Here is a 27,402-nt window from a genome sequence, read left to right on the forward strand (position 1 = left end):
AGCTGACAAAAACCACATGAAAAGAAAGAAAATGGGGAAACAAGAAATTCTTACAAACTGTACTATCAAATTATAATCACTAGACCTTTGTGTGCTATGTGGTCTCATCTAGTTAGCTAGCCCATACAGCCAACCAGCTGAAATGCACTGGGCTGTTTATCACCGTGTTTAAAATAACATCCCTGTTTCGCACCAAAAACCCATGACCAGTCACAACGCTCTACAGATGTTAAGATCAGAAATACTATGATGACCGGTGGTGTGCTATGCTCATGGAAAGGGTGATATATTGATTTGGGTTTAATTCCCGCATGAGGTCTCTCAGGTGACTGACTGGCAGGAATAAACACACGCCGGTCAGACTTCACTCTCTTGCTGCTTTTCCACAGTCTGTCCTTTGCCGTTTCTACGCCGCTCTAATCTGACCCAGTATGCCAGGTTGTGTTCCAGCTGACAGTCTCATTTACAGTAAGAGCCACAGACAAAGAGATGGCACAGCACAATGGTTAGGGAACTGCATTTGCAACTCTATGGTTGTAGGTTGTATTCCCAGGTGAGTGAGGGGTTTCAGTATAATATCCAGCTGAGTACATGTACTGTATATAAAGATGTTCTCTGCATTAAATCGCCCTGCTAAATTAATTTGTTTGCAAAGAGACAAGTAGGGCCACTAGTCAGTATAAACAGGTTAAAATTGGGAATTTGGTATTTTACCCAAAACCAGTAGTTGTACATAAACGAGACTACCTCCAACTGATTTGCCGGGAATTTGAGCCAATTTCTATTTTAGGGTTGAACAAAATACTACTGGTCCTGGTCAGTCTATTTGAAAAATGTCTCTGCTTACCTGGAGTTGTATAAATGGGTATAAATGGCTCTCTTTAACTAACACACACACACACACACATACACATACACACACATACACACACACACACAAAACTATGCATGCAACCATAGGCCATCTTATACTCGCTACAATTCAAAATGTAATTACACCCAAGTGTCCCAAACGCAAATAGGCTACACGAATCGACCTATCCCTGCTGACCTATATTTGAGATCTTTTTGGGGTTTTTTGGCCGTTATGCATATATCCGTATAGCTTTTTAGGTTTTACCGATGCAAAACAAACAAGCTAGAAATACGGCTCATTATTTCAAAAGTAGAAGAAAACACATACTAATGAATATTGTAATTATTCTTATTTTCAGTAATTCAGAATGCAAACGATACATGAGAGAAATGCTCCATCATATAAATATCGTGTAACGTACTCGAGCAACACAGATATGTATCGCACATGAACAGTACTTTTTTTTCTTTTCTTTTTAATGATGCCACATTCTTCGTAAATAATCAAATAAAAGATACCATTCTACAAAAATTATAATACATAGTAGTATTAACATAACATTTCCCCATGCAAAAAAGCGCAGAGAAATCACATCACGGACAGTCGGTCTGTATTCCCCCTCTTTGCCGTTAAAGGGAACAGGTTTGCGGGCTTCGCCTCGGCCCTGCCCTCCGCTTGCTGATTTTCAGCGATAGACTACGGCTGTGCGGATGTCGGCTCAAACTGAAAGTCATCAACAAGCGCACAGTGCGCGTGTGTGTGTGTGTGTGTGCAGCAGCGGGTCGAGTCAAAATGCAAAACACCCTTTGCTAAATCGCTGAATTTATAAGTTTGGAAAATCCATATACTTATATTTGCAAATGGCTGGTAATTTAGCAGGGTACGCTAAACCGAAAGCACAAGAGCTGATTTTCCCTCAACTCGAAAACCAGGAGGAACGCACGGACGCAAGCAAAGACGGCGAAGATGGCTAATGCTTTTACTTTACATATTAAAATATTCGTAGCCTATACAATTTTAGTTTACGGGGACATATTCAAATTAACGTAACCTATGCCAATTGGGAAATAATTTATATACGTGTGCATGTAGGCCGCTTTAAATATAAGCAAACATTTTGCAGTTTGAAGGAATAGCGTGCAATTCAGCATATTGAAATGACCATAAGGTAAAATAACCTAAAACCGGAAATAATCAGCACAGACGAGTAAAATGGCCGTCTACTGGGGAATCATATGGTTAGATATAGATATTTTAAAAATGTTTATATATATATATATATATATATATATATATATATATGCTATTGAATCATAACACAGTAGCATACTAGCTGATTATTTACAGTGAAGTAAAGAGCAAGCCAGTTAGCCAAAACAAATCTCGAAATAGGCCCTACACAGAAATGCTAATTACATAGGCCTATTTTAAATGAACATTTTTCTTAGAATCTGAGGTTTTATATTAGATTTTAATTCAGGCCAGTACCAAGCATCTCCCAGGGCCATCCAATACATTGCCCAGTTATCCTACATGCTTCTATCGATTTTAAAGGTACAACTGAATTGAAATATCTCGCTTGTATTCTTGAATTTTTGTCATGGATAGGCTGTAGCCCATGCCTACTTTATATTAACTTCATAACTAGTTTACAACACGTCCAGAAATTCGTCCAACGTAATTAACAGCCTGTAGCAAACTGAAGGTAGAATATGGACTGCACGTTTTGCGAAATCACTATCCACGTTGAGGGCATCACTGTTTATTTACTGCGAGACATTCTGCCGTAGGTATTGAGCGAAGCTTTTGGGGAACATAGCCATTACGCACGATACCCTATAATTCCGAAACAAATATACATAATATAATAATATGGTGGTTATTATTGTTGCTATTATTATTATTATTATTATTACTATAATTATTATGCTGGCTTTGTCCAAGCAGCGACTTTCGCTATCCGAAGGCGAACATCGCAGAGCAGAAGCTCCCCCTGGAGGTAGCCTCCTGCCACAGTGCGGTGAGCGGATATAAACCAGTGGGAATTTTGGAATCATATCAAATGCCTGGCAATCTAGTCGTGCAGTGCATCCCCCATTCTTTGTGCCTTCCCTTCATTCATTTTGCTCAACAGAGCCTAAAAGCGGGGTCCTAGCCCCTCCGCCCACTGCAAATCAATCCCGCCACACCACCGCCATCTAGTGGTCACCTGCGCGTAACCATTCGCGAGTGCGTGCGTGCGTGCGCTTGCATCTGCGTTCTTTGCATAAACAATGAGGAAACGGCCCATAAGCCTATTTGCAAGACCGCACACATAGTCTCAAAAGAAAATACCACACTCGACCGTATGCACCCTCAAGCACAAGCTCCCAAGCATGCGTTTTCGTGAAGTAAGCTTTGTGAGTCTTAGGTGTGGCCTTCCCAGAACAATGGAAGCTCTCTCTAGAGCCAAAACAGACAGCAGTTGTAGCGTTCCATCTCTGTTCTCCTAATTCAATCAGATATGCTAATGCGACATCTTCCAGATGAAAGGCGAATTACGTTAAAATACAAGAGGGGGAATAAAAAAATAATTCCTCCCCAAGGGTACATCAAGGGATGTTAGTACAATACCAAGATTGATATAAATATTTCAAACACTAGCCCAAGTATCCTTACTTTTAAATGACAATGGGCATACATTTTCCCACCCAAAGTGTACAGTACCATGATTTTGTCATGCATCACTGGGCAGTTTCTCTGAACACTGCCTACAAGCATTAACCATCGATGATGGAAGTTGGCTCCAGGCTTTTTGAATGGCAGGGATCTGGGTGCTCCCCTGTCAAGAGATGAGCGAATGAGCTGGCCTGAAATTTAGTCAAATTTAGTTAGGTGCGTGTCTGTGGGGGTGGGGTTGGGCAAAGGAAGGGGCTTGTTCAAGGATTTGGGACAGAGTTGCAGAACAGGAACATGTTGGCAGGGGGCTTGTTGTCGTTGGCAGCGGCGCTCGGAGTTCCGAGCTTTGGAAGCGGAGCGGCAGTAAGAATGCGGCCGTTCGGTTCGCTGTGTGTTCCGGCCAAGCGGAACAGAGCACAGAGTAACACTCAACATTCCCGGCTCCGCACTCGAGCCGGCTCTCCGCACAAAAGCACTTCCCCCGAGAGCGGTGCTGCCACTGTGGTTCAGCAGTGGGAACGAAGCATCCTGCTCCTGCTTTCACTAGCGCCGCAAACTACTGCCCCCTTGGCACAGGCCTGATCCGCAATGTTACTGCTGCAATTACACGCTCGCTTTTAATCGCAAACTTGAGCTACGAACATTTCTGTGATGCTAGACGCCCATTATACACACATAAATATTCCACCAATGATTACTACCGGCACCAGAGAGGCAATTTCATTCTCGCCGTTTAATTAGAGCCCATTTAAAAACAGGATCACAAACATAAAATGGCCTTTGGTGCATTCATAACCATATTTATCGTTAGCCAAATTGAAAGCGATATATTCGAGTTGGCTGGTGAAAGTCACAGATTAGATCAACATTAAAGGACCACATTTTGACTATATTCAGCAATGGTGTTAGGTTAGTAAACCATGAAGCAACATATTTCAAATGCAAATGCGTATTAACAAGCATTCATTTGTATTATATCTAGCATCAGCTGATTAAGCACACATTATAAGGGAATAGTGGTTTGGGGATGAGTGCCTGGGGCAGTGGCAATGATCAGAGATGTGGCCTTTCACCATAAGCAGACATCATCAATTAAGCTGTTATTTAACACCATAAGATGAACACGCCACCGACTAGCTGACTACAAAAACGCATTACAACACAGAGCCGTTTAAACACACAACATACAATATTTATGTAAAACAAAAAACGTAAGGACATAAAAAACAAAAAAAACAAGAGTTGGTGCATATTGATTCTCATAGCGGGCGATTCCATAGGTTCCTTAACACTAGGTGCTTTGCTATAATTGCTTCAGTAAAAAACGTAAAATTGTTGTAATACTACGTATATGCATTACGTAAAATGTAAAGAATGTCCAGTCTTGAAAATACACGAAACCCTGGATCCACACAAGAAGAAAAAAAAACTCAGCACAGAACGGGTAGAGTATGCACTCAAACCCCGTTGAGCAAAGTCATTCAAAATAATCAGGTTTCCTTCAGAGCAACACGTGCAGGGAGGAAGAGGGCCTGTAGGGGGCAGACTTGCACCCTCTGCCAGCGGCACATACCACACTCTCTCCCTCCAGTACTCGCACAGATAGAAACACAGGGCCGCACGCGTGGGGAGAGAGAGAGAGAGGCCGTGCCTTCTCTCCAGTAAGCCGGGAGTTGCTCCTCTCTGCTCCAGCTCTCCTTCGCTCTCCTGCCCAGATGGTGGAGGGAGTCGTTCAGGAAGGCGGATTCCCCAGCACACCGTTTCATACCGCAGTTCAATTAATGCGTCCTTTTATATGTGAAAAATCAAGCACTCTCCCTTTTTCATAGGCATTCACCGTTCCAGCTCAACCATCTACATTCTTAGTCCTGGCAGGTGAGAGTTTACTGGTTTTGTTTTCATCGTGTAATCAACTGCTTTTAACTGATTAATTATGTGCCGAGTAACAACAAAAACCAGCAGACCCTGATCCCCACCGGGACCAGGAACGAAGGTCACTGCTCTAGCTGCAGTGCTGTTTGCTTACGGTGTTAAATAAGCTTTGGCCAAAAGCATCTGCAAATAACTATTTTTCCTTGCTGAGTTAATTATGTAGGCTTTATCCAGCAAATTAACTGACCATCACTTCATCCATACAGCATTGCGTGCGTGTGTGTGTGTGTGTGTGTGTGTGTGTGTATGTGTGCACAAATGCAAATATACAAAAGTGTTCAGCCATTTTTAACAGGGTTATATTTTCAGCCCCATTTCTGGGAATAAAGGGCAACACAGGTAAACCAATTTTGGCCAGTTCCTGGTCTTGCGGCATTTAAAAATACACAGGACAAGATCTCTGTGTGAGAAGCCCTTTTTAGCCTCCTACCACACAATGTCAAATGCGTTCAACATGGCAGAGCTGCCACTTTAAGCGAGGAGTATTATTAAGGTCAACCTATAAATACATGATGTGGCTGAATAAGTGAAAGGTGCCATCTAAACCAGGCAGGTTCCCAGCCGCTCACGCAGGTTCTGAGCAGAATAAATCACTTCTGCGTCCTTTCAGCAATGCAGGTAAAAATAGCCCAAATCCTTTCAAATGTGCAAAGCAGGATCTTACACAGGCCTCTTATAGTAGGCTACTTCATTTCACAGCCAAGCTCAATTTGTCAGAGAAATGAAATCACACGCAAAAATGTACTTCTTTACACAATGTAACCATTTCAGTGAGGAGTGTTCCGCCGAATCCAAAAAGGGCCAGTGAGTGTGCAGGTTTTTGTGTTAGCTCAGCAGTACGACACCCAGTTTAAGTAATTAACTAATCATGGTCTTCGATCAAGACCTTGCTAAGTACAATCACGTGTCAGGGCTGGCTAAAACAAAAACCTGCACCCACACCAGCCATTTTTGGATAACATTGGTCGCCCATGATGTAAACCAACTGACCCAAGCTGTGCAAATCTAATATGCCTGTTTAAATATGCTGGCCTAATTATACAGGGACCTAGCGCCCTACTTCAGTATTCTAACAGTCAGTCTGAGCTGAAAGCAGGAAATTCCCAGCCGTTTCAGATTCTGGCTGACTCGGTCGCCTCCCGTGATATCCTGAAAGGGGCGTTTATTTTAAAGCGAGTTCCAGGGAGGATATGAGGAGCGTGGTTTAACGGGCCAGCGCTTCGTACAGCTGATGTTTGAGGCGGGGCTGATGCTGGAAGCCACGCCCACACAGAACAGGGCACCTCACATGGCCGTGGTGGTGGGGGGGGTGGGAGGGGGGTCATTGTTTATTTTACGCTCTTATGAGTTGTTTGCTTGTTAGCTAATAAACAGCTTGGGAGCATGAGGAGGCTGTGAATGGGCGGGGGCTCCCCCGGGGGTCGGGAGGCGGGGGGTAAAAACCTCACTAATAAAGTCTTTAGTGCTCAGTGGATGAAACAACAAAGAGGCTCGTAAAACAGAGAAGGTCAAGCAATTACCAGCATCAGGGAGGAGGAGAGGGGGGGGGGGGCTCTCGTAGTTATCCTCCGAAGCACTCTCTGCTCGCCGAGAAACTGCTGAACAGCGTGAGGTGAGGGGTACGGACACGTGGGCAGGCCTGGCAACCTGAGCCACGGTTAGGAGAGGTCTCCCATCCGCTAGGGTTTTGGAAGTACGGTGGGTTTTTGGCATCTACCATAATTCAGTGATATGATATTAATCATTGTTGTATTTGACACATTAACTGTATGTGATACGGACAGGCTAATGTCAGCAGTGTAGTAGTAGTAAGTAGTAAGGTTAACTGGGCTCAAACACAAAGGCTGTGGACTCAACACTGAGCTCAAGACTGTCCTTGTCCCCTTAAGCAAGGTACTGAACCTGAGATGCTAAAGTATGCAGTTATATCAATAGAAATAAATGGACTTTATGCAAAACTCCAGCTTGATTTCTCTAAAGAGGAGCATTGGCTAAATTCCTAAATGTAACGAAATGTAATAAACTCGTTTACAACCAAAAACCTTCTATGAAACTGCGCCACCCTACCCCACCCCGCCCTGCCACACAAATACAATCAATACATTTTAAAAATAGATGACCATGAAGGTAATGAGGCATCTGTACGTGCAAAAGAGACGCAGTCTGCACATACAGCATGCCCCATACACCATACACACAGACCAGGTGAGCAGCTAGGGCTCAGCAGTGTAGCAATAAAAATAATTATGAATAAATATATAAATAACCACATATAAACCCGTTACTGACCAAGCAAATAACAAACTACTATGCTGCTTATGTGCTCTGAATAACATTTAAATGCAGACTTTAAGTTTAGTGATCATTGCATTACATACACTTCCAGGTAAGTATCTAATCAAATATGCATATAATGCAAATAATGCACGTTCAAGAGATTATCATCGAAATAGCCTACACGGAAAAAGCCCAAAATCACATTGAATGAATCTCAGGTCATTGGACGAGCATTTTAGTAGTCTTATCATAAATTTCTCTTACTTCTTTCGAGTAAAGGGCTCAAACGCACCTAACTTCAGACAACTGTCCTACATTAAGACGGCCGTTATAATACAGTAGAGTACTGTAGGTGGAGTTCTGTCGGATAGACAGCCGATGGGATTAACAAGAACAAGGGAAGACCGATTGGTGATTGGGTAGACTATGGTTCCTACGTTTTTGGTAAAACATAATAGTAATAATATGGCGGACCATTCATAAACTGCTAAACAGTTCATTTGAGGGAAATAAGCAATACAGTTGCTGAACCTTAATTCAGATTTGATCTGCAACACCTAGTTGGAAAGTCTGGTCTGAGTTTCATGTGCCAGAAGAGCTGCACTGACATGCACTGTGCAAGGCTTTTGTTTATATGACTCATACAACAGGTCTGGACCAATTGTAAATGTTGTTCCTACCTAAGGAAGAATTTTAAGAGATTCAATCAATTTAAGAACTAATATTTGTACGAGTGGCTCTTGCATGAGACCCAATGAGTGACTAGTGGTCACATGTCCGGATCGTAACATGATTTCACCTCATCGATTTGCATTAAAATGATTCTCATGAAAAGTCTAAACTTGTAACCACATCTGAGGCTTATTAAATTAGCAAATATTTTACAGTTTCTGCCAAGGTTGTAAGAAGAAAGCAGACCTCAGAAATCAGTCAATCCACTGGTAGTGAATGGTGTGTGTGTGCGCGCGCGCGAGTGCATGCGTGTTTGTGTGCATGCGTTTTAATGTACAAAGCCCATACCGCACTGCTCAAACAATGCTTTGGTCTTGTTCTGCTCTGATATAATGTTGCCATTATGCAGAAATGATTGATTTGGAGGGTTGAAAAGGAATGCATTATCAGAAGAATGCCTGGGCCTACTCTGCTTCCCTGACACCAAATACAGATTGCAGCTCCAGCTCCTCTTCAAAGAAGATGGACCGGGTTATCATGGCAGAGCTGACAGACCAGTTCACAAGTGTATCTTAGAGCATGGTGCCCATAATCCTGTGTCTGTGTATCAGCGGACCTCTGCATTTAATGTAATGCGCTCAGCAGCTGTTTTCAAATGGCTCTGATTGGCACATAGTACTGTCAGTTCCAATCTATTGAGCTGATGAAAAACAGTGAGCACCATAATTCATTGGACATTGAAATATTTTTTGTTAATTTTGGTTCTGTACTCTAGCACTCTGAGTTTGAAAGGATACAATTAAAGCTGGGGTAGGTGATATTTTGGTGTGAGCAGAATCTGGGCATAAGAAGAAAGATTTTGAAAGTATAGAACGGCGAAAAAACCCACCCCTCCCCTCCAGTCAGCCTCTCAGGGACGCGCAGATAAGCCCACCTCCTGGCTGAGAGCTGCCCTCATTGGATGTTAGCTACCGGGACCAATGAAAAGCGGAAGTCCTGGAAAATCTGTCCTGGGACAGTCACAGATAGTGGATTTTTTTTTCCTCAGAGCAGTTACTTTATTGCTAGCTGTCGGAATGTGAAGATAATTTCAAAAAATATTAGCAAAATAAAATGTGCCGACCCCAGCTTTTAATTTACATTTTGTACATGGACCCCCCATTTTAAGGTAGAACAAGTATTTGCTGAATTGGCTTCTCAGATGCGTTTCGTTAGGCAGGTATTCATTTGGGTCGTTAGTGAATACAGAAGAGAGCTGTTGATGTCTAGTCTTGATTCTAGACAATTGTCTTTGGAGATTGTTGTGGGGGTGTGACAACATGAGAAAGACAGCAGTGTCGATGCAAATTAAGCTGGCCGTCATAAGGCTCAGAAATAAAAATCAATCTGGAATACTGCAAAAACCCTGGGCATGCCCCAGTCAGAAGTTGGGTTCATTAACAAGAACAAAATTAATTGGAACTTAATTTTGTCAAAATACCCGGTACACTGAGAAAGACCACTGTAGTGGATGAGCGGAGAATACTCTGTGTGGTGAAGAAAACCCTCCTGACAACAGCCCATCCATCCATCCATCCATCATCACCCGCTTATCCGGAGTCGGGTCGCGGGGGCAGTAGGCAAAGCCGGGTATTCCAGGCGTCCCTCTCCCCAGCAGCGCATTCTAGCTCCTCCTGCGGGATCCCGAGGCGTTCCCTGGCCAGGAGAGATATATAATCTCTCCAGCGGGCTCTGGGTCTCCCTCGGGGTCTCCGCCCAGTTGGACGAGCCCGGAAAACCTCCAAAGGGAGGCGCCCGGGAGGCATCCTGATCAGATGCCCGAACCACCTCAATTGGCTCCTTTCGACGCGAAGGAGCAGCGGCTCTACTCCGAGCTCCCTCCGGATGTCCGAGCTCCTCACCCTATCTCTAAGGCTGAGCCTGGCCACCCTACGGAGGAAGCTCATTTCGGCCGCTTGTATACGCAATCTCGTTCTTTCGGTCACTACCCAAAGCTTGTGACCATAGGTGAGGGTTGGGACGTAGATCGACCAGTAAATCGAGAGCTTCGCCTTCTGGCTCAGCTCCTTCTTCACCACAACGGTCCGGTGCAACGCCCGCATTACTGCTGATGCTGCACCGATCCGCCTGTCAATCTCACGCTCCCTTCTACCCTCACTCGTGAACAAGACCCCGAGATACTTGAACTCCTTCACTTGGGGCAAAGACTCGTTCCCAACCCGGAGGGAGCAATCCACCGTTTTCCGGCAGAGAACCATGGCCTCGGACTTGGAGGTGCTGACTCTCATCCCGGCCGCTTCACACTCGGCTGCAAACTGCTCCAGTGCGTGCTGAAGGTCACGGTCCGATGAAGCCAGCAGAACCACATCATCCGCAAAAAGCAGAGATGCGATTCTGAGGTCACCAAACCGGACACTCTCCTCACCTCGGCTGCGCCTTGAGATCCTGTCCATGAATACCACAAACAGGACCGGTGACAAGGGGCAACCTTGGCGGAGTCCAACACCCACAGGAAACGTGCTTGACTTTGTGCCGAGAATGCGGACACAGCTCTCACAGGGACCTGATGGCTCGTAACAACGGCCCCGGTACCCCATACTCCCGCAGTACACCCCACAGGGTTCCCCGGGGGACACGGTCGAATGGAGGCTTTGAACATGGCCCACTCGGACTCCATGTCCCCAGCTTCCCCCGGGATGCATGAGAAGTTCTTCCGGAGGTGGGAGTTGAAGACCTCGCGAACAGGGGCCTCCGCCAGACGTTCCCAGTTCACCCTCACTACACGTTTGGGTTTACCGGGTCTGTCAGGCAGCCTCCCCGGCCACTTGATCCAACTCACCACCAGGTGGTGATCAGTTGACAGCTCTGCTCCTCTCTTCACCCGAGTGTCCAAGACATACGGCCGCAGGTCTGATGATACGACCACAAAGTCGATCATCGATCTTTGGCCTAAGGTGCTCTGGTACCAAGTACACTTATGAGCTACCCTATGCTCGAACATGGTGTTTGTTATCGACAATCCATGACCAGCACAGAAGTCCAATAATAAAACACCGCTTGGGTTCAGATCAGGCAGGCCGTTCCTCCCAATCACCCCCCTCCAGGTTTCTCCGTCATTGCCCACGTGAGCGTTGAAGTCGCCCAGCAGAACTATGGAGTCTCCGGGTGGCACCCTTTCCAGGATGCCGCCCAGTGACTCCAAGAAGGCCGGATACTCTGAACTGCCATTTGGTGCATAAGCACAAATGACAGTCAGAGCCTTCCCCCCAGCGACACGTAGTCGCAGAGAGGCAACCCTCTCGTTCCCCGGGTGAAACTCCAACACAGTGGCGCTCAGCCGGTGGCTTGTGAGTATCCCCACACCCGCCCGGCGCCTCTCACCTTGAGCAACTCCAGAAAAGAACAGAGTCCAGCCCCTCTCCAGGAGTTTGGTTCCGGAACCAGTACTGTGCGTGGAGGTGAGCCCAACTATATCTAGTTGGTACCGCTCCGCCTCCCGCACTAGCTCCGGTTCCTTCCCCACCAGAGAGGTGACGTCCCACGTCCCCAGAACCAGTCTTCGACGCCGAGGATCAGCACGCCCGGATCCCCGCCTTTGCCTACTGCCCATTGGGCAAAGCACCCGACTCCGATGTCGACCCCTGCAGGTGGTGAGCCCACAGGGCGGCGACCCCACGTGACCAGTTCGGGCTGTGCCCGGCCGGGCCCCATGGGATAAGGCCCGGCCACCAGACGCTCGCCGACGAGCTCCCCTCCCGGGTCTGGCTCCAGCAGGGGGCCCCGGTTTCCCTTTTCCGGGCGAGGTAACTGGGTCTTTGTGTGGCCGTGTCATGGGAGTCTTTGAATCGCTCTTAGTCCGGCCCCTCCCCCGGGACCAATTTGCCTTGGGAGACCCTACTGGGGGCTGACAGTGCCCCCGACAACCTAGCTCCCAGGATCACCAGGACACACAAACCCCTCCACCACGTTAAGGTGGCGATTCCTCGGAGGGGACATGGGAGTCTTTGAATCGCTCTTGGTCCGGCCCCTCCCCCGGGACCAATTTGCCTTGGGAGACCCTACTGGGGGCTGACAGTGCCCCCGACAACCTAGCTCCCAGGATCACCGGGACACACAAACCCCTCCACCACGTTAAGGTGGCGATTCCTCGGAGGGGCACAGCCCAGCAAATCAAAAACACTCTCCTGGATGCAGGTGTAGATGTGTCATACATAAGTCTACCATACGTAGAGGACTACACCAGCAGTACTACAGAGAGTACGCTACAAACCACTGATAAGCCTGAAGAAAAGAAAGGTGAGATTACAGTTAGCTAAAAAGAGCCACGAGTTCTGGAACAGATGAGACAAGGATTAACATGTACCAGAGTGATGGAAAGAGGAAAGTGTGGAGAAAAAAAGGAAATGCCCATGGAACAGTCCACCTCCTCCGTGAAACAAGGTGGAGGGAGTGTTATGGCTTGGGCCTGTATGGCTGCCAGTGAAACGGGCTCACTTGTCTTCATTGATAATGACTGCAGACCGAAGTAGACTTTTATTTTCTATAGGCTTCAGAATTCATTTATCATCTCAGGTAAAACCAAATGCCTCCAAACTTATTGGACGACACTTCATCATGCAACAAGACAATGACCCGAAACATACTGGGCAACGAGGGGGTATTTGATGGCCAAAAACCTTGACAGGCCGAGTCAATAAACAGATCTGATTCCAATTGAACATGCTGAAGAGGAGACTGAAGGCAAAGGAAGTCTGGGACAAGCAGGGCCTGAAGATGGCTGCAGTACAGGCCTAGCAGAGGGTCACCATGGAAGATACCCAGTGTCTGGTGATGTCTTTGTGATGCAGACTTCAAGCAGTCATTGCAAACAAATGACATGACCAAATATTGGAAATGATTACTTTATTATAGATTTTTAAACTGTCCAATAATTTTTGATGCCTGAAAAAGAGGGGGACTATGTACAAAGGCCCTATAATTTTAACTGTTCATCCAATATGGATTAAAATACCCTCAAATAAAGCTGACAGTCATTGTATCCTTTCAACCTCAAAGGGCTAGAGCACAGAATCAAAATAACAAAAAATGCTTAATTAATTATGATGCTCACTGTATATAGAAGTCACAGAATTTAATTAGCCACTCGATATAGTTTGGAACAAGTTGGTGAGTTTTAAATGAGCCAGATCTGAAAATAAATAAAATACTGCCAATTCTCTGGAAGAGTGGTGTGAATCAAGCAGAAGACATTAGCACTCAGCTTTGGCTTATCAACAGGAATAATCTGAACAGGCGTCCACTTAGACAATGTATTGTGACATATAGTGAGGGAATAACAGAGACCAGCAAACTGCTCAGGAAAAAAATAACTGCATGATGTTTCAGGAAAACCCCATCTTAGAAAAAATATGAGACAACAGTAAAGAGTAAAAGACTCTTAAAATAATTTCTAAACAGTACCATGATATGTCACTGGACTTTAATGTTAAGAAAACGAACCCCTTCTTAAATATCCATTCATAAAGTAGCTTAGTGTTCCCCTGCAACATTTATTCACTAATTGCATAAAATAAATGTCATGTAGTCAGCATCTAGGCAGCCCGTAGCAAACAAGGCTCATGAAATGTTGCTATCCAAGACAAAGTACACGGTTGTGCATAATTATTTGGTAATTAGGCTATGTGTTTGCCTTCTCCAGCTGGAGACATGCTCTCTGAATGTATCATCTAAGTCAACTTGGAACAAACGAGACACCACGGATAGAATGAACGTGAGAGAGCAGCACATAACGAGGAGGTAACAAGGGGCTCGGCATGTTGTCGGACCGGCAATGAGATCCAGGTAATAATGTATGGCGTTAAAGGGCCGATACACACACAGGAATCCTGAGGGTTAACTCATGTGTCAAAATGCACAGACCAAACCTAACTCTAATCAGTTACATTGTTGTTAGAATTGCTTAAATAAACAATTTACAAATTTACAAAGACTCTTGCTGGATGGCATTTAGGTGCAGGGAGCTGGGCAGTTTAAGGACACTACTTTTGCTTTTACAAAGACTGTGCCGACTCCACAGGCTACTGGGCGACCTGTCAGGGTGACCTGTCAGTTCCAGTGGTCAGGGATTTGTGTGCTATAAATCTGGCGAACACGCTACACACCTCTGCCAAGGGAGATGTACAGATTTGTAAGACAGGACCACCAAAAGTGTCACTCTGTGCAAGTCATTTGGGAGTAAAGCTTGAACTAAAACTACCTTTTATTGTCAATTCATACACAACCTAACGAGTTTGGTGACTATATTGAACTGAACCCTGAAACGCCACTCTTAGGTTTGCTACACATAAGTACATTACCCAAACGAAAGTGTAGGTTTGGTCTAAGTGCTGATCATATGGCTATATTGCAACTGGGTCCATGACTATGACGTCAAATATAGGTGAACTGAACTAATTTCACACCGGCTGCATTGCCATCTTTCACCAGATTGATCGATGCGTTTGACTGCTCTGTTTTAGGCTGCAACTATTTTCAGTAGAATGTAGGCTACTTTTGAAACATGGACACCCCATCATCTTGGAAAAAAGTTCCCCTATAGTCTACGTTGCCTTGACAAGTGTAGCTAATTCACAGAAAATCCACTTTCTATTTCCCTTCGGCTAATAATTTCGACACGTCATCATTCACACAAATGCCCCACTTTCCTATACACCAGGAAATCTTAACCTATGCCTAGGTTCTTGCCTACAATCTTACAGCGTCGAGAGTAGGCCCATTAGCCTGGACCTTTCCTGAAATTAAAACCGAAAGTCAGAGCTCGTCTCCTTAATCCCCACACCGCTCCTTGCACTGTACTGCCTCCCCGATAACGGACTGGTCGCACAAAAAAGATGCCACGGAATGGTGTGGGTCGGCAACTAGTGTACACGCTACTGACAAACCACAACCGAACAGAATGACCAAATTGCCATGTTTAACGTTTTCATTTGAATTATAGCGTCAACTCTCAAACTACAACAGCGCGTAACAGATTTATGAAAAATATCGAAGCAGTTAGCATTTAGGTGCCATGTATGTGAACCGTGAGCTCGTCAGAATAGGCTACTTTGAAATTAAGTTATCTGTGCCACAATGAATTATTGTAATCATGTATCACTCTAGTTTACAGCTGTTCAGAAGAAATACATTACGGAAGTGTACAATCGAACTCAAGTTAGCTTGCTCGTAAATAAGAACAATTATTGAAACCAGAATCGACATTGTTAGCATTTGCGTACCTGTTCCACTGATAAGAATTCATAAAAGTTTTGCGGGATTTCCTCCACCAGGTCAAAGAGCTCCAGGTCTGTATCCCATGTAAACGTAGGCACCGGGTGGACAGAAAAAACGTAAACGATAAATATTCCTGTGATCCAAGAGGACGCCATTCTCGGGCAGTTGTGCTATTTCAGTCACCGCACAAGTTCCCATCCACGAGAGGAATTAAACACAGGTGAATAAAATGTTATTTTAGTTATTCCTTTTGAGAATGAACTGCCATAGTACCTCCAAGGCAAACGTGGCTACCGCTTCCCGTGTTTATCTTAAAGGAGACGCACATGTTTTGCCGGTACTGGTAGGTTCTCAAACGCTGCAGTTTCCCGACACTGCACTGGACAATTCTGCACGTGGACGTCCGACAAAAAAATCAACAATGCAGCTTCCATTTAGTGCGACATAGGCTTATCTGTGACAGGAATAAAATCCGGAAAGCGGGGGAAATGTTAACTGCTCTGGGTTCCCTTCTTCAGTCTATGGTAGGCGATGTTACCTTTAAACGAAGCTGACTTTGAGTTTGAATTATGGGATTTCAGATGGGCTAGGTTTCCCTGTCTAATAAACACCACTGCATCATCAGGAAGGCGCACAATTATTGAATTGTAATTTCTACCTCAAGTGCTATGGTTGTTCGTGGCAACAATAGGATCTTAAGGGAGAAATTATGAATATCATGCAACAGACAGTTTCCCATTCACAGGTTGTGCGCAGACCAATGTTTTCTGATATAGGCTAGTATCCAGGTAAGAAAAGTGGTGCTCACACAACCCAAGTGGATAATTTTATTCACATAAACCACTGTTACCACATGTTGCGTTATAAAATATTTTTGTTGCATATGCCATATTTTCTCTTGCCTATCAGTTCAGCTGAGCAGCATTATTGATGCCACCTTGTTTTCATTAATGCCTTTCCATGGAACTAATTATAGGAATGGCCATATTTACACGCATTTATTTGTTTTGCAGTTTTATACGACAAATTAATGTATAGGCCAATGTACATTAATGTATAGTCTTCACTGTGGATTGTCAGTGTTCACAAGAGCTCTCTTTCTTTCAAAATCATGTTTGAAGTTGAAGACAACCATTAATAGCCAAACGTGCTTGAACAGGCGCATAGAGCTCCCGTCATTACTAAAGTGCAAAAGCAGTGCCAGCACTGGCGGCTGAATACACTGCTTAAAGGACTGGTGTCCGGCCTACTGAAGTGTTCCACTCAGAGGGACGGGGTTTGCCTGAGAAACTCGCAAACTGCAGTGGTTACTCGAGGTATTGCAGCTGTGTAAGCCTCTAGTTCAAAAAAGCTCATTTCCCCATTGAAGTCCATTCAAAACTACGAATTTACCCTGGCCAAAATATATTATTTTGGAACGCACTTTTTCATATTGAACGAATTACTCCCCAGTGACCGATTTCTTTTCAGAGCCACACTGAAGAAGATATAGGATTTATTTAATTCCAATTTGGTCCGCATGGTTTTACGTCGCACTGCACGCACCTGTTCACGGGCACACCCGCTCGTTGACCAGTATTTGGCCGTGATCGACTGACACGCTGAAAAGGTTTGAGAGAGTTCCCTGCACATAGGCTATCACTTCTCAGCCCAAGAGACCGATGATTACATGAATCCTCATTTAGTGTTATAGCCCATTGTTTTGTTGATGTTGTTATTTTTATATTATTACAGTCAATATGACTAATAATAATGTTGCTTGCAAAATCGTTCTTGTGTCTATTGTTCATGGTGATGAATGGACGAGAAACTGTTCTCAACATGAAGTTTAGGAGATGACTCAGTCCTTTTTAAAGATGTTAATAGGCTGTTTATGAAGGACTGTGTTACTCTGTTCATGATTTATTTTACTAGACTGCATAAAAAACATGCACACATGTATTTTGCACATGTGCAAAGCTTGTTATTGTTTGACTGCTCAAAGGGGAAAAGCTGAATTGATTCTTCTTTGACAACTGAATACAGTCTTTATGTATTATCTGAGTAATTAGTTTTTCTAATTTTGAATACTACCATTTTCCCCCTGCCCCAGACCCCCCTGGGAGATGTAGTCAGTGTATCCCGTTCATGCCTCCTCATTCAATCTTCCAAATAAATGTTAATTGCACCCTGTGTCCATTCAGTGCATGTGATTGTTCAAACACACCACTGGAGAAATGGGTAATTTGTCATTGACTGATTAAATAACAGATTTCTGTGTTTCTGATTAGGAATTGTTTAAAAGATAAGATTCTGTGTAAAATATGAGCAAGAAATGAAAATGTATAAAATGGTATTCCATTTTAATTAGCACAATTTCAAGAGAAAGAAAGCCACAATTGTCCAACTAAATACTTATCTAACATAATTATAGGAGGAAGACAACATGTTATTTTACATGGTTACATTAATTTAGTGATGTACAATGTAGGATAATCATAAATGCATTCACCTGATTTACTGTATATAAGCAATCGTGCAGGATAACTACATTCCCTGACCAGCAAGTAAAGATATCAGAGTTAAAGCACTTGTGCAAGTGTGTATGCTAGCCAAGAACCAAAGTACAAATTCTAAATACAAAAAGATTACATCCATAACAAGCCCTTATAAGACAAACATAAAATGATGTGGACTTAACATAATATGCTACAGGGTGGGGATGGGAGGGGGGAACCAAGATGGAGTCTGAAGAGGTTTGTCTACTGTCTGCACCAGAAGATGGGCGATGATTCTGCAGTCCTGACAACTGTGTTTCGGTACTGTTCCAGTTTGTTCCAGGGACAGTAAAGATTGGCATAGTGACTGAGAGAAGCAACCAAGCAGAGAGGGGACATCCTAAAGGTTGTATCATATTTTAACTTGCCAGTATCATGTGTTTGCTATTTTCATCAGCCTCCCACCCCTCCCCTCTCTATTTATACTCCAACAATGTAGACAAGGGGATTGCTGCATCTGGAAAATAACAGCAGTTCACCATACCAAAGTTCACCAGGTTCCATCTTTATAGAATTCCTCTACGGTTAAAATCTAGTTATTCTTCATCCTGAATATGGACCATATCTTTGTGCAATACACTCTTAGAACACAAACAAGGGGGGCAACATTTCACAGCAATAAGGCCAAGGAAATATAATCTTGCACATTGAGTTTCTGTTCTGTCCCAAAAACAATGATACATTAAAAAGATTTGTGTGTTTTTTTTTAGACATTGTGGTTTTTCTGTTTGAACACTGAACCAGAACAGTGAACTCTGGTGGAGAAAGACTATATTATAACTATAAGGCAGACTGTAGGATTTCTACCTTGAAAATATCATAAAATAACCAAGCTCAGTTATTTGTATGATGCATTGGCAATCTCTGTCTCTGTGTACTTTTTCTCTGTCCTCTGTCCATGTTTGTGACATTGCTGGGCTTTCTGTGTGGGGAATGGTGGGTGTGGCTACATAGCCTGTGGGGTGGGATCATGTTTAAGGGAGCGCTGGACCACAGCGTAAAGGGTAAAAATCCTGAATTATTATTTTGCCCTTAATTAAGCATTTTAATCATCCATTTCCATGCATTAGCTGTGTACATATCTCCATGAAATGATGTAAAAAATGTGCCATGTGATTTTCTATTTTCTATCCAGTATTAACTTTGAACCATTATTTTTGATTACTTTTTTAAAGTATGAAGTTTCATTGCCCTTGTAATCATACAAAAACAATGATATTCTCATCTGTATTTTTTCCACAGATACAGACATCTGGAAATTGATGCCTCATGATAAATTTGGCCATTTTTGGTGATAATTGAGCACTTATTTCTCAATAAATATTTGGTACCAGGAGCTCTAGTCTTAAGGAATATGTACAGTGGAGTCCATAAGTAAGTCCATCTATTCTTTTTGCTCTGTACTCCAGCACATTGCATTTGAAATAAAACAATGAAGCTCAGGTTAACAGACTGGCAACTTTAATTTGAGGGTATTTACATCCATATCAGGTGACCCATGTAGGAATTATATCCCGCTTTGTACATAGTCCCTTCATTTTAGGGGACCAAAAGTAATTGAACAGTTGGTGTCTCTGCTATTTCTGATTAGTCAGTTGTATTGTATCACTTCCTTAATGCTGGTATAATAAAGCTTTCAGTATCTAGTCTTGATTCTAGGCTTTTGATTGCCTTTGAAGTCTATTATTGCTGTTTGTCAACATGAGGACCAAAGTTGTGCGAATGACAGCTTACCAAAATGAATGGGTTGACCCCATTTGGCCTAGAGACACAAAACCAATGTCAATCCTCACAATAAACAACTTTGCTTTCAACGGAAAAGGTGTATCTGGGTAGGTTTTCAGTCGTTTTGTTTTATTTTCATTTATTAGATTTTCATTAGACTTAATGATCTTCTGCTGCTGTGGCCTATCCACTTAAGAGGTTTGATGCATTGTGTGTTCAGAGATGCTCTTCTGCATTCCACTGTTGTAATTTGTGGTCATTTGTGTTACTGTCACCTTCCTGTCAGCTTTGACCAGTCCAGCCCTTCGCCACTGACCTCTCTCATTAACAAGGCATTTTTTGTTTTTTTCCGCACCATTCTCTGCAAACTCTAGAGACTGTTGTGCATAAAAATCCCAAGAGTTTCTCAGATGTTCAAACCACCTTGTCTGGCACCAACAATCATTCCACAGTCAAAGTCACTAAGATCACATTTCTTCCCCATTCTGACATTTGGTCTGAAAAACAGCTGAACCTCTTCATTTTGTCTGCATGCTATTATGCATTTAGATGCTGCCATATTCTTTGCTGATTAAATATTTGCATTAACAAGTTGGTGTACAGGTCTGCCTAATAAAGTGCTCAGTGAGTGTATATGTATACACAGTTCAGGCAAAACATTGGTGCTAGCCTTCCAAGCAGTTAAAGGGTCTTCCCCAGCTTATCTGCAAAAAATCATCAGACCCTACACCCCTGCCAGACCTCTTCGTTCAGCCTCCACAGGCCGCTTGGCACCTCCCCCTCTCCGAACCTCCACCTCACGCTCACGACTGCTGTCTGTTCTGGCTCCACGGTGGTGGAACGAACTCCCCGTTGAGGTCAGAACTATAGAATCCCTCCCCACCTTCAAGCGCAAGCTGAAGACACACCTCTTCAAACAGCACCTCTCCCCATCCCTCCCTACCTCCCTGTGAACCTTAATTGTTGTCTCTGTGACTTGTGTATCAGTATTTTAGTTGGCTAGGTAAGCAGTGTTTGGATAGTTAACTTTGGTGACTTTTGCTCTGTTTGTTTGTTTGTTCAAAAAAAAAAAAAAAAAAAAAAAAAAAAATGGCCCTTGTCCTTATCTTTGTTGTACAGGTAGCAGTTGAAATTGTACTTACCTCTAGGGTCTTTCAGCGAACTTATCCCTGGTTATGGGTATGCACTTTGTTGTACGTCGCTCTGGATAAGAGCGTCTGCCAAATGCCAATAATGTAATGTAATGTAATGACCAATTACAAATGAAACAAATAACATTGTTTATTTCATAACAACGGCGCATGTCAAGGACTGCCATATATTACACAGTAAGCGAACCCTTGGTTCTCGTTGTCGATGTGTTGAATGAGGGAGAAATGGGATGGCGTAAAGACCAGAATGATTTTAACAAGGGCCAAAATCGTTATGGTCAGATGATTGGGTGGGAGCATCTCCGAAACGGCAAGGCTTGTGGGGGTGCTCCCAGTCAGCAGTGGTGAGTACCTACCGACAGTAGTTCAAGGAGGGACAAACCACAAACCGGCGACAGGGCGTTTGGTGCCCAAGGCTCATCGATGCCCAAGGGTAACAAAGGCTTGCCTGTCTGATCCAAACCGACAGAATGGCTACTGTGGCACAAGTCTCAGAACATTTTAATGATGGTTAAGGAAGGAATGTGTCGCAACGCACAATGCATCGCACCTTGCTGCGTATGGGGCTGAGTGCCCATGCCAACCCCTGTCCACCATTAAAAGTGTCGACAAGCATCATCAGGACTGGACCTTGGAGCAATGGAAGAAGGTCTTCCGGTCCAATGAGTCCCTTTTTCTTTTACATGATTTGGACAATCGGATAAATGTTTACCTGGGGAAGAGATGGTACCAGGATGCACTGTGGGAAGAAGACAAGACGGTTGAGGGAGTGTATTGCCCTGGGCAATGTTCTGCAGGGAAACCCTGGGTCTAGGCATTCATGTGGATGTGCCACCTATTTAAACATTGTTGCGGGCCAGGTACACCCCTTCATGGCAACGTTATTCCCTGATGGCAGTGGCCTCCAATCCTTGGAGGACAATTTACATTTACATTTACTTTTGGCAGACACTTTTAAGATGACTTACAAGTGCATAGGTTCTTCCACAAGTTAAAATCAAATGCATAACTAGTAAAATGTGCATGAAGGGCTGTTCTAAACAAAAAGGCACTCATTGTAATTTGTTAGTTTTTTTAAGGGTTAGGGTTAAACAAGAGGGATATTGGAAGGGGCGGGGGGGGGGGGGGGGGGGGACTGGGGGAGGATATCAGGAGGGAGGACTAATGTACAGTCTGAAAAGGTGTGTTTTTAGTCTGCATCAAAATATGGAGAGGGATTCTGCTGTCCTTACAGTGGTAGGCAAGTTCCACCACTGAGGAACCAGAACCTAGTGAGGGAACCACAAGGCGACCAGAGCTGGCAGACCGGAGTGGTCTTGCTGGGGTGTAGGGAGCAATTAAAGATTGAATGTAAAGTGGGGGGCAATAGGCAGCCAGTGGAGGCCAATGAGGAGTGGGGTGACATGAGCCGACCTGGGCTGGCTGGCGGTCAGTATATTTAAAAAAATAAATATACAGTTTTTAATCTCCTCAGTATTAATATGCCTATGTATGATTTGGTTGTTGCCATCTTGAATGGGTGGCCATTTTGAATTTTGTTTGTTCATAATGTCACTTTTCTGGCATTCACCAGATTGATTCTTGCAAATTGGCACACTGATAGATGGTACCTCCAAACCACTACTCATCAAATCTAGTGCTGACTGGCCACATGGTGGCGCTATAACAGTCAACTGAATTTCCACAAATTAAATAGGATAAAATAAAATGCTCCATTTTACTTTGGGACCAGTAACTAATGTCATACGATTCCTCTTTACATGCAGAATAAATGTGACTCAAGAACCAATTAGACTAGGATTATGTATTTACTGGAATTTTAAGTAAATAAAAAAAACACTTAAAAGTGTTGTAGACGGTTTAACTGATTTGCATGAAACTTGAATTACAGTGTGTAATCGCAAATATATTCTCAGTAATCCAATGAATTTACATGAGGGTGTTGCTTTTCACGAAGAGGCTAATATCTCCCACACAGACATGAAGTCATGAAAGTCTCATTACAATGCTATCTTAAGGACAGTATATAGCCTAATTAAACCACAAGGTGGAGCTCAGCAAATTTAAAAAATGGAAGTTTCCTCTGAAAAACATCAGTATTCTTGGACAGTGTCCATGTCTTCTTCATTGTCAACATAGCGAGCTAAAGGAGTTCCTATATTGTCTTGGCACAATTTCTCTAACTAAAGTTAACAGTTGGGTAACATGTTTTGATATGCAAGCCGACTAAACTCTGATCAAACAATTGACACTTTGCCACAGAATACCGCAGTGCTTGGAAAAGGGCCCTGTGAAAAAGTTTAGGAGCCCTTTTGGATTATTCTTTGTTACTTTTTAAAAAGATCATTATTTAGACCCAGACTCCATTGATTTACTCGTTAGGGCTTCAATGAGTCAAGTGAATATATTTCCATGGTCAAACTTTTTACTCTGAAGTAACGTGCTTTGGACTGACATAACCAAAATTGAACTTTTTGGCCAGCACTAAGGTATGTTTGGACAAAAAAGCGTGAAGCCTTTGTAGAGAAGATCACCAACGAGAGAGAGATATTTGTTTGAGTCCGAGGTGGGATTTGAACCCCGGCCTCTGACTCTGAAATATTTTTTGGACAAACGCATTACCAGTCAGCTAAAGATGAAAGTCCCTCTGGCTAAGGGGAATTTGAGGGTTATTTCTGTGCTTACTAGCAAACTAGCAGAGCTAACCCTGCTACACCAACTGTGAAGCTTGGAGGTGGATCCATTATGCTTTGGGGTTGTATTGTGCACGTGGAGGAATAGATTCCACCAAATATCAAGAAATTCTAGAGGCTAATGTTCAAAGGTCAGTCCAAACATTGAAGTTGAAGAAAGGTTTATTCCAGCAAAATAATTCAAAGCATACCTCAAAATCAACAATGAACTACCTCCAGGAAAGATGGATGAAGGTTTTTGAATGGCCAACACAGTCCCTGAAAATCTGTGGAGAGATCTCAAACATTCCATACATGTAAGGAGGCCAAATAATATTTCTGAGCTAGAGGTATTCTGCCAGGAAGAATGGGGAAATATTCTAAAAGTGAGAATTGAAAGACTCTTAGCTGGCAACAGGAAGTGTTGCCCAACACTGTTATAGTTGCCCAAGGAGGAGTTACAATTGACAGGGTTTGCACAGGGTTTCACATTTTTAAAATTTTAAAACATTTTTACTGTAAAAAATTATAATAAAAAGTAATCTTGCTTTAAAATTTGAAGAAGTGTGTCATGTTTAACATTGTAGGATAACGTCAGGTTTACTTTTGTTATTTTTTCTGTGTAAAATACTTTTTTCACCCATTTTGTATACTCGCATGACTCTGGACCTGTCTGTATGGTTTCAGAAATAAATTAGGTTACTTGATTACATTATTGGCATTGATAAAAACATGTGCGCAAATTTATTTAAATAAGTGTATAATTTCCCATATATTTGAACATAAGATATAGATTATTATGTGGAGTTTAATATATGCAGAGTTTTTTCTTCATTTTTATCAAGGGTGCCAATAATTCTGGATATTAGTGCATATTTATTCTATTGATTTTAGCACAACAGATTACACCTTTCTGATCTCAAATGGAAAAACTTATCTCTATATATTTGAATATTCATTCAATTTTCCTGTGTGACAATATTACTTTCAGGAACAGGACTGATGTGAAGGCCAGAAGTGAAGGGTCAAAGTTCAGAAGGACTTGGGTGGACAACTTGGGTTACAAAATTTTGCCACAGTTTAACAACTTGAAATTACAGCTCACTTTAATTTTTCTTTTATGAGTCAGAAAGTCACATTTGCCATAATTACAAGCACACACGAACACAGCTTGAAACCACTCGCTGCATACAGGGGGAAGGCATCCAGTCACAAGAGTCATCCAGATGTCTCCAAGACATTCTATACAGCAGTTCTGATTGGAAATGAGAGTTGATGTGCATTTATCATGGTCAGTACCTCGTAATCTTGTCTTTTCAAGTTTTAGACCAATATCTCAAGTAAGAAACCATACAGACACAACATAAGGTGCATGAAATCACTTTCATATCGTATTATATCAAAGTCTCTCTCATATAACTAAGTCATTCCACTGGTTACCAGTCCATTACGGTGTCTGCTTGAAGTACTTTGTCAACAAGGCTTACAAGATCAGATCATGACCTGTATGTGGCCAGCACCTGTCCTGGGGCGATGTGGCTCAGGCAGTAAGAGCAGTGGTCTGGCAGTTGGAGGGCTGCTAGTTCGATCCCCTGCCCAGGCTGTGTCAAAGTGTCCCTGAGCAAGACACCTAACCCCCAAATGCTCCTGATGAGCTGGTCGGCGCCTTGCATGGCAGCCAATTGCCGTGAGTGTGTGTATGAATGGGTGAATGAGAAGCATCAATTGTACAATGCTTTGGATAAAGGTGCTATATAAATGCCAACCATTTATCATTTATTCCCTGGCCAAGCTTCTAAGGGATGGGACGATCCTTTCATGCGAATATATAGAGCCTCATTGCTGCCCTCTGTCCCTTAGCTTAGCATTAACCTTTTTAACACAGCACCATGCTCCATACTGGCTCAACACACCAAAAAGAAAATCATACTTTAATAGCTCCCTATTGGCTTAATACACCACGGTAAAAATCCTACTTTAATGGCTCCATACTGGCTTAACACGCCATGGTAAAAATCCTACTTTAATGGCTCCATACAGGTTTAACACACCATGGTAAAAATCCTACTTTAACGGCTTCATACTGGCTTAACACACCACAGTAAAATTGCTGCCAATACGCATAAGCTGCATATTGGCTCAACACAATTTAGAAATTTTATATTACTGTGCTATTACAGCCATGCACATCACTGCAAATATTTTTTAATAGCTACATAATGTAACATCTTACTTTAAAGCTGCATATCTGCTGAATACACCACTCTAAAAATCTTACATTAGCGGCCACATACAGGCTAAAATCTAAAGCACGCTCAATAAAACAATACTGACATTTTTGTGCTTCAATTGTAATGCTACTGGTACTGTTGTGCAATCCTGCTAGAAACCTCTGATTTTCATTTGTCTCCATCCACATGGTTGACATGTCTCAACTCAAATAGGCAGGCTGAAAAAATAATGTAAAAAATAGAATGAGAAGGGCACTAAGGGCAACAAAAACATTTTTCATTGGAATTGATACTTTAGTACTCCCACTTGAGTAGAAGAGTAAACATTTCATAACATTTTTACAACAAAACATGTTTTCTGGAATACCTTTGTTGCTAAAATATATTAAAGAATGTATCTCCATTCTTTTTTTTAAATGAAGACCAATTTCTAAAAATATATTTATATTATTTTTTTATTCTGTCATCTGGATGTACAATTTGAGAATTTTTTCAAACAATAAAACAGGCTTAACAGGAAATAAATGTATATCCTCAGTCCTTACATGATAATGACTGGGATGATGCCATTATTGTGTTTGATAAATCAAAATAGCTTGTTTGGAATGATTAAGCTTTCGTATAAAATTCCCTGATGTTTGTCCCATTATCCAAAGTTTAGTCTGCAAAACTAATTTACTCATAAAATGCTATTTACTTTGTTTATCAATTTAATTTTTAAAAACATAATTTCACATAATTTTTTTCCCTGAAATGTTTTGATCATGGAGTGAATTTTCTAAATGTTATAGATTAATTAATCATCTGCCCCAGCTACAGATATATTTTACGCCATCAGTTGCAATCTCTTTATATTTTAATGAGAGCTGAATGTAATGTAACAGGGAGGAATGATGTGGAGGAGAACTATCTTTGTTATGTTTTTATTTAACATTTTTATTTAATTTATAATTTAAAGATGAATCTAGGATTTTTTCACAAATCATCCCAATTACTTGCTAATGGTCTGTGTCTGATATTATTTATCAGACAGTCTTCCATGTAATGAAGGCCTGCTATACGCAAGTTCTGTACTTACTCTTCCTTTAAAAGTAAAAGGCTTTTTGAAAACACTGTTTGAAGGACTGCTGCCTACATCTATTATGCAAATCCTAGAGGGCCCATTTTTTGTTTGTTTATGTATGTATTTCATAAGGGGGGATGCACTTCGTTTAATCACCTGCAACTAAACCGGTTAAAATGATGGATGTCGAGAATACGACAATAAACGGCATTTCACCTTCAAGACAAAACGTGATGCATGCCCCTTCATGAGTTTGCATTGAATTGTTGCCCTCTATCCCAGTTAATATTAGTATTTGAAACAATACATACGGATAAACACAAATATGCTGCCTATACACCTATAGCTTATCTAAA

At 42.6% G+C, this 27,402-nt stretch overlaps 1 protein-coding gene across 1 annotated transcript in view; it reads right to left on the minus strand.

The window, feature by feature from the left end:
- The window catches only part of dnajc1 (DnaJ (Hsp40) homolog, subfamily C, member 1), a 44,475-nt gene extending 28,418 nt beyond the window's left edge, over positions 1–16,057 (minus strand). The window contains exon 1 of the mRNA XM_061254875.1: positions 15,673–16,057. Within this exon, the coding sequence (XP_061110859.1) occupies positions 15,673–15,822 (150 nt within the window). The 5' untranslated portion in view covers positions 15,823–16,057. The remainder of the gene's footprint in view (positions 1–15,672) is intronic.
- Between the last annotated feature and the right edge of the window lie 11,345 nt (positions 16,058–27,402).

The sequence above is a fragment of the Conger conger genome, chromosome 9 (assembly GCF_963514075.1).
Source record: "Conger conger chromosome 9, fConCon1.1, whole genome shotgun sequence".
NCBI lineage: Eukaryota > Metazoa > Chordata > Actinopteri > Anguilliformes > Congridae > Conger > Conger conger.